At 32.7% G+C, this 8,642-nt stretch overlaps 1 protein-coding gene across 1 annotated transcript; it reads right to left on the reverse strand.

Moving 5' to 3' along the window:
• Positions 1-4,633: 4,633 nt before the first annotated feature.
• On the reverse strand, positions 4,634-8,319 carry LOC119631714 (acidic fibroblast growth factor intracellular-binding protein). Its single transcript, XM_038024162.1, has 9 exons — positions 8,272-8,319; positions 7,958-8,210; positions 6,843-7,107; positions 6,576-6,774; positions 6,297-6,524; positions 5,987-6,220; positions 5,583-5,651; positions 5,341-5,526; positions 4,634-5,244 (listed from the first exon to the last, which is right to left on the reverse strand). The coding sequence occupies exons 3-9, from the start codon at positions 6,925-6,927 to the stop codon at positions 5,166-5,168; spliced, it is 1,080 nt and encodes a 359-aa protein (XP_037880090.1). The 5' UTR covers positions 6,928-7,107; positions 7,958-8,210; positions 8,272-8,319; the 3' UTR covers positions 4,634-5,165.
• Positions 8,320-8,642: the final 323 nt, after the last annotated feature.

Below are 8,642 nucleotides of genomic sequence, written 5' to 3' on the forward strand. Positions count from 1 at the left end.
TTGCTTGCTTTTGCAAGTACAGGCGGAATCGTATGATTTTGCGGTACTCCTTTTTTTTCCTTTTGCTCTTGCAAGCATAGGCAAAATCGTATGATTTTGCGGGATCTATGCTTGCTCTTGTGAGAGTAGCGGCAAGCCGTTATAGAGAGAGCAACAGGAAGAAGAAGAGGGAAATGAAGTAAAAAGGAGAAGTCTGTCTGCGTTTCAAAAATTGAAGTCAGAGGGGATAGTTCTGAGTTGAAGTCAGTCTTAGGCAGGCTCTCACTGAGTGCGGTTCTTGTTATTTACAGCAGTTCTGTTAACATTTCACATGGTGCTTACCTTTTATTGTTGTGTGTTTAAGTGGTAACAACAAAATGATATAGAAAGAAATATGCTTTTAATAACTTAAAAAAAAAAAGGAGGAATATAAAGGAAAATTCTATAACAGCCTTTTTTTGTTCCTAAAACGAGGAAGGAGAATAATCAAGAGGACAGTTCTGTTAACATTTCACATGGTGCTTACCCTTTATTGTTGTGTGTTTAAGTGGTAACAACAAAATTATATAGAAAGAAATATGCTTTTAATAATTTAAAAATTGGGAAAAAAAAGGAGTTAAGAAAAAAAAAAAGGACTATTAAACATATAGTACACACATCGTGTTGTACATAAATGATTGGTGCAGAAACGATACTTTTATAAAATTAGCAAAAATTGTGGTCGATTAAATATATCGGATATAAAATTTAAACGATTTGATACCAAAAGCCATTCTTTCTAAACTTAAAACCAACAAAAGGAAAAAGAAGAATCAATAATCTGTGCCAGTTGAAGGTATCAAGCAAAGCGCATCGCACTTGTGCATGAATGTATCATTTTTTTTTTAGTATCATTGACGTTCGTAGAAACATATTGGTGGCTAAACTATGTAAAAGAATATATAACCCACCAACCCTGTATAACATAAAGAAAAAAAAGGGAAAGAAAAATAAGAAAAAAAAAGGAATTTCTTTTTGTATGCTTGCTTTTGGAACAAAAAAAAAACAAAATAAATAAATGATAAGAAAATATTTATATACCTATTGTGAGTTGGTTACGGCCATTTAGCCAACACAAAAAAAAAACTTTGTCCCCTAATTCAATTACTTGTACAGAAATCCTACGATTGTAAAGCTTTGCTGTGAAACAAAAGAATAAAATATTTATATACATATTAAATCCTACGATTGTAAAACTTTGCTGTGAAATAAAAGAATAAAATATTTACGTATATTGTGCGTTGATTACTACCGTTGAGCCATCTCAAAGAACAAAAGGGGGTTCGTCACCTAATTCAACTACTTGTACGGAGATCCTACGATTGTGAAACTTTGCTGTGAAGGGTGGAAAAGGCTTATTGGAAAGAGGAACAGGGATTGCCGATGTAGCGGTTACCGCGGCCGACACTGCACCGACGCCTGTACAGTAAGTTAGTTTAGTTTGTTTATTTTTTTTTGTGTGTCTCCCAATGCGTGGCTAAGCGTGCGCTGCCACCGCTGTGGCTACGCAAAAGGGGTGTGCATATGATGGCACGTTAGGGAAGACTCCAGACGGTGACAGACGGACTTACGGTGGACAGACGGACGCTAGACAACCGACGCGACGTTTCCTTTTATTGTGATTTTTTTTTTTTTTTATTTTTTTTCTTTGTCTAAAAAAAAAAAATTTAAATCCTCAGCGGCGAGGAAAGAAAAAGAGTTTCATGACAATTTCCTAGGTAGTAACCAGCTATTGAGTGAAGAGCTCATCTTCCAGCCAACCCCTCCATCATCTCTCAGAAACTCGTCGCCGAGTTAGTAGCCCAAAACCTTAAATTCTTCTTAGCCGGCCGAAGCCGTTGCCCGGAGATCACCACTGGGAGGTGAGAGCTTCGGCACATCTATGCTCCCCATTAAAGCATAGTTTATCTCCCCATTTCAATATACAGTAGAAGCTCCTTATTCGCGCTTCCTTCTTCGCGTTTTCACAAAAAAAAAAAAAAAAAAAAATTCCTATATTCGCAGATTTAAATAAGTACATACATAATAATAAAAAGATTCCAATAGGTATTCAATTATCATTCCGTATTCATGGTTTCTGTATTCGCGGCACATATATCCCGCGAAAAAAGAACTTTTACTGTATTTAATTTATTCAACGTAGAATATCGTTTTATAATCCGATCAAATGTTGTCTATATATGCAACATTTTATCAGAGTCAAGGGCTCTTGACGTTTCTGTTATCAATAACAATAGTAGCGCTCTTCAAAAGAGGCGATTTAGTTGTCTGCTCTGGCAGTTTCGTATTTATGTGGACAAGAATTCTATTAACTATTTCTTGACATGATTGTATCAAACGTTTACAAAAAAAAAAAAAAGTATGTACGTCTCTGTATTTTTAAGTGAATATTTACAAAGTCTACATAGGTAGCAAATATACCTAGTTTTCGTTCTATCGTTTTTTTCATATTAGTGTTTTCTAAATTTTATTTTTGCCAAATGCTCCAGAAAATTTCGAAAAAATTTTTTACTATTAAAAGAAGTTATATCATAAGAATAATTTGTCTTCATTTGAAAATTGACAAAAAGTATGATTTTCGATGCTTTATGTTGAAAATAATATCATAATAGTAATTCAACATAAAAAAATTAACTGCACTAAATTTGGAACATCTCGGCCTATATTTTGGATTCTACTCTAATAAGGATTTTCACGAAAACTATTTTTTTGTGGAGTAGAAAAGTCTAAGTTTTAATGATGGTGGTGATGAAAATTGACCCTGTATGTAGCAACTTCATACAAGAATGGGAATTATGTTAGGCAATGTGGTGTAGGATATTTACAGGTCGGCCTTCCCCGACTATAATGTTTTTAGTTGTTAAATCAAGTTACTATTATGGGCTAATTTTCATCATAACATAATAAAAGATACACCTTTCTGCTCTAAAAAACAAAAAATTTTCGAAAAAATCCTTCCCTAGGTTAGGATGCAAAAATAGGCGTGGACGTTAGAAAGATTGGTTTACGGTGAACATAGACATCACTTGATGGACTTTACGTTGCGAGTTTTCTTGTACAAAAATTCGTAAGTCTTGGCCCAGCAACACGCCAATTTGGAGTATAGTAACCGGAAAATTTTCACTGAAATTTATTAAAGCACTTGGCGAACATTAAATTAAAAATTTTGTAATATGAAAAAAGAAAACAAGCTGTATTTTATACCTGTTGTTCCTTCTTTTTTTTCTACATATGCACTTATATGTATGCGTTAGTGGGTGCTCATTGAAAAACTAAGAAATCTGCATTAACAGACAATGAAGCTGAGCGAGCCGGCAATTCAATTACTGCTAATTAAGAGCGCTACTACTGTTATTGATAAACAAAACACCAAGTCTCCGCAGTTTTATCAGATTTTATTTTTAATAAAATGTCGAAGCATCTACGTATTTATAGAGTACAGTGGACATTCAAAATTTTTTTTGCTTATTTGATCGTAATCTCTGAAAGAAACAAATTGGAGAAGCTGAAGAAAACATCCTGAAATATTATAAGAAACATTTTAAGCTTTCTGTTCTTTAACGGAAAAATCCCGACTTTAAGTAATCAATGTCACGCAATACGTAGAACATAAACCGAGATCTAAATTAATCCCCTTAATCTTTTTCGCTAAGATTAGCCTTAAGATAATTATATTATATGAAGTAGATTTGCATCTAGCCACATTCTGAAGAATAGCAGTTAGTACGCTATTCTCAGAGGCGTAATGGTTTTCCTTCGAATACGGTGACCGCAGTGCTTTGAATGTCAGTAAAATAAATTAAGAAAATGTGACCTTGAAATTGATAACTCAAAACTTTTTACAATAATATAGACTAGACTGCAGCTTTTCGATAGGATAAGTAAAAAAATAGAAAAAAAATTGCAACTTATTTATCTAAAACATTAACGCTAAAGCACTTTTGCAACTAATTATAAAATAATATGCAATAAATAAAGAAAAATTATTTACCGTATTTTTCGGACTATAAGACGCACTTCAAATTTATAAGATAATCCTTAGATATATATATTCTAATGTTACTTTCGGATCAAAATTTGTATTTATTATTATATTACATAACTCGTACTAGCAATATTCAGCTCATTTTCAACCTCGATATTATATTACTCGTCTCGTTAATGTCACCGTTCGCATTACTTTCGTTTGAGCAATCGTTATCGTATCTCATCTACCTCAAATTTAAGGACAATTTAGTGACAAAACATTTTGATGTTACCCTCGAACCATAAGACGCACCCAAAATTTTAATCAATTTTTCTATGTAAAAAGATGTATCTTATAATCCGAAAAATACGGTACTTTTCACTTTTTTTTTGGCCCTTTCTGAACGAAAAGGAAATATGTAGATGTATTTGCAACTTTAATAAAGAGACATCAATTAAAATGATACTTAAACAAACATTAGAATTTAGGAAAAAAATTTCAATTGAAATATATGGATAATATGTTTACACGCAATACCCTTTTAATAAGAATAGGGCAATTCATTTCTCAGTTAATGGGCATAACACCTTCTCGCTGTAAACTTTTAATTTATGCTTACAGTTAAAAAAAAAGTTAATTTTTTAATCACTCTCTCGATGTGTTTCCTAATCGAAAGCACCGTTTTATTAATACACTCCAGGTATTTGGTTTACAAAACGCGATCATATCTTAGCAAAATAATCACTCTTTCTCGTCTAGTTGTGGTCAATGGTTGCTTGTTGCTTGAGAGCATATTCGGTTCTCCGATCCCAAAGGAGACTTGCCAATTCGACCCTTTTGCCCTTCCTTCCTTCTTCTAAATTTTCTTCATTTACAGCATGCAAACATCACTGCCCATTTTCATATTGTTGCTGTACGCTGACTTTTGTATATTAAATTCGTTCTTATTCTTAAACAGAATAGAATTATATATCAAATTTTAGTGCACTATTAATTCTTACGATCGTGAAACTGTTAATAACAGCGAGATATATATTCATATTGTCACGATGTACAATTTATAGCCACTTCCAATACATATATCCGAATATTTTAAATGATAAACTATGGCATTGCACCTTCCATGGGTTGATATAAAAGCAAAAATATTTCCATTTCGTTGCAAGTCGGTTCAGTAATTTTATATGTGATACATTTTCTCTAAACAAATACTTATAACTTGCATATAACGGTCCCATAAACAGCGGGTCTCTTGATCTCTAGAACATATATGTATATATATATATATATATATATAAATGATTTTTAATATAAATGAGGATATTTTATATGCCTGGGTACGTAATTACTCTTACCTAGAAATTTCCAAATCTAAAACACTTTGTGTTATCGCTGCCAAAAACTTATTAACATGATCACGAGACCAGTTATTTTGACGCCACGGCTCTATCAACTTCTCACAAAGGTCCACAAATAAATCGCGTAATTCCCGAGTGCGATGTAAATTGCAAGCAATACTTATTAAAGGACGCCAATAGGAGCTGAAAAAAGTGTAAAAATTGCAATAAACGTTAGATAGTTAGATTTTATTTCATACCGGAAATTTAAATCCAATTCATGGAAAGCTCGTTCCAGTAATACAGGCTTTAAACGTAGGCAAACCAAGCTGCAAAAAAGATTTTTAGATAAATTACGTTTACGCATGACATCGCAGTAAAATTTCGACATGTTTCATTCGTAGTTGTTATTCAAAGCGGATGTCGCACGTTAAGTGAGGAACGACATTCACAAGATAGATTAAAAGGTTAAAGGATATGGGTTCGATGTGAAGATATCTTTCGAAATGTTTCTCGCGCAAGTTCATTAGTCTGTACTGATATCTGATAAAATCGAGATTTTAATTATTCACCATTGCCTTACGGCGGCTATAGATATCCCAAATAATTTTAACATTCAAAACATCGCTATAAACTTATGCACACATCCATGATTTCTACTTACTGTTTAATTTCTTTTTCTTTATCCAAGAGATTACGTAATTCCCTTAAATCCAATAAAAATTCTTTATCCATTTCCGTGTCATAGTATTCAGGTCCTGAATGTTGATATGTATAGGTCCAATAGATCATAACAGCTTGTGAACAGGCAAATAAATCATTGAAAGTTAAATATTGTAGTTTCCTCTTGGAAGTTTCAAAACGTAAACAAGCCAAAAATACTATGGAAGCATACTTTCTTAAGTTAGCAATGACCAAAAAGAATGAAAAGTTCGAAATATTTCACAATAAAAGATATTGATTGAAAACTTTACTTAGCCAATTCGTCAGGTAAGGAAAAGATCTGCTTTATATTATTTGTTAAATTGCCCGGCAACTCTTCAACGGCTTTAAATATCCTTTTAACATTGTCAAACTGTCGACGGCAAGATTTTAATTTAACGCCAGTTTTTTCCGATACCTCATCCAGATCTTTGCGATAACGTGATGTTAACTTTTTTCCCAAAATTTCCCGAGCAACTGCGTCGTCTATGGAATAATATCTAAACAATGTGGAATTTATTATCATTAATTTATAATAGATCAGTGCGTACTTTTCTATAATCATTTCTCTGGCTTCTAGTTCTAATTGAAAACAGGATTGCTCCAGCATTTTTGTGGGAGCATGTAACAATCGTTCTATTAAAGAATAAGTACGATAATGATCCAAGACATCTGAAGTAATTAAATCAATATGCACACCCATCAAATGACCGAATCCTTTTTGTTTTAAATAGCAAACAGCTTCTGTGGCTATTAAAAGTGATAAATTCACTCTTATGAAGAAATAACAAGAAGGAAAAAATGAACAAGTGCCTTACATGAAAAGCCCTCGATCCACAATTGATATATTTCCGGATCGACTATAGTATAATTCGTCACAAAGACATCAACGTCAGCCAACATTTCGAATCTTTATCTTTTATTTAAAAAAAAAACACCTTTCTTCCGAATATAAACACACTTTACGCACTTTAGTTCGCTTGTTTGTTTTGTTGAAAACATATGTTCTTTAACAGATGAACAAAAAGTTAGAATAACTGATCAGCTGATGATACCGCAGCTACTTCCATTAGATACGGTTTGCTAAAAAAAAGGCATTTTTTTTTCTCTGTAAAACAATTTATTTTTTTGTTTTTTGAAAAAGCAATATTGCATTCCTTCTTCATTTTCAAAAACAGATGTTTCTTATTTTCATTTTTCAGTCTGATTAAGATATTTCAATTTTTCGCATCATATAAGTCTTTCATTTAATTTAATTCAAAATTGCTGTGAATTAATTATGACTAAGTCTTCATACTTCATAAACTATTAAACCAAACTATTTCTGACATTTTTGCCTCCTTTTTTACTATAAACTTTAAATACCAATTACTAAGTTGCAATACAATACTCAACACTGCATTTAATCGGAAGTTTTTTAAAGCAAGCACCTCAAGGGTTAAAGATTTTAAATAAAAAAGCAGATGCGAACATCGTATATCATTGTAACACGATTATTGTTTAATTCTAAAAAGGGAAAACAACGTCAGATCAATGAACAATGAAAAAATGAAATATACTGAAGGTAATCATGTAACCATTCGATTATCGTTGTTTTTATCGCCGTTTTTTTTGGGGAAATAATTGATTATCGCAAAGAGAATCATGTACCATTTGTGGCAACTTTCCAATACTTTTGCTCACAGTGCGTTAATAACGGAAAAACGCTTAAAGAGTGAGAACCAAATTGACGTTTATATGTTTTGTATAAACAAACTACAGACGGTAGACAATAACAAGCATGCAAGATGAAATGAAAATTTGTAGAATTTACATTGAGTCATGAAATGATAAACGAACTTGGATGTTGATATTATCATGATCCATTTATAAGAAATTTACATTTACAAACAGCATTTAACAAGAGTTTTGCAATCAATATAGGTGGTAATACCTTCAATATTTATTAAATTTTTGTGCCAGCAATCCTATAACTTCCTCATCCAACTGCCTCACTTGAGGTAGCTCCGCACAAATATCACCACCAATATCTTCTTAGGCTGCAAGTGCTGGAGTATTCAAATGATTTCCTTCCACTTTGTAGTGGACGCAAGTGTTGTGCAGCGCTGCACAAACGTTTGCGACGCTTCCGAGTTTCTTCGAGCAGTAGCAGCTCTCCCGCTCTTCCCGCAAAATAGCTCAACGGCCTATACAGATGTTTAAAAACTGTAGTTAGATTTTCGAAATACTAAATACTGTAATACTAACCTTTATACATACCAATGCATCTTTCTACATTGTTCCTCCTGCAATGGATTTCCATGTATTTTTTTTAGGAGATTCGCCGAACTATCACCTGACAAAAATTAGAAAAATGTAGTTTTTGTCGCTTTCATTTTTTTTTATCACACAGACAAATATTGCTATCATGCCCAGAGTTCAATGGTTTTCTAGATAAGCTTTTTCACTGGGCTAACTTCGCACATGCGAATCAAGGAAAGCTCCGAGAAATTTAAAGTTGACTGCTATGATTTTCATTTCATGGTCGCAAATCAAGAAGGAATATTTAGTTTTATGGAAATAAAAAAAGTTGCAAATACAAAAATTGTCAGATTGCTTACTATCATTACGGTTAGGTT

This window comes from Glossina fuscipes, unplaced genomic scaffold, assembly GCF_014805625.2.
Source record: "Glossina fuscipes isolate IAEA_lab_2018 unplaced genomic scaffold, Yale_Gfus_2 1, whole genome shotgun sequence".
Taxonomy (NCBI): domain Eukaryota; kingdom Metazoa; phylum Arthropoda; class Insecta; order Diptera; family Glossinidae; genus Glossina; species Glossina fuscipes.

What these genes read in the sequence shown, in the direction of transcription:
- LOC119631714 (XM_038024162.1), bottom strand. Translation starts at nt 6,927, where the DNA reads ATGTTGGCTGACGTTGATGTCTTTGTGACGAATTATACTATAGTCGAT. An exon ending in GTGGATCGAGGGCTTTTCAT is followed by an intron (nt 6,775 to 6,842) that starts GTAAGGCACTTG and finishes CACTTTTAATAG; the next exon opens with CCACAGAAGCTGTTTGCTAT. An exon ending in AGAGAAATGATTATAGAAAA is followed by an intron (nt 6,525 to 6,575) that starts GTACGCACTGAT and finishes CACATTGTTTAG; the next exon opens with ATATTATTCCATAGACGACG.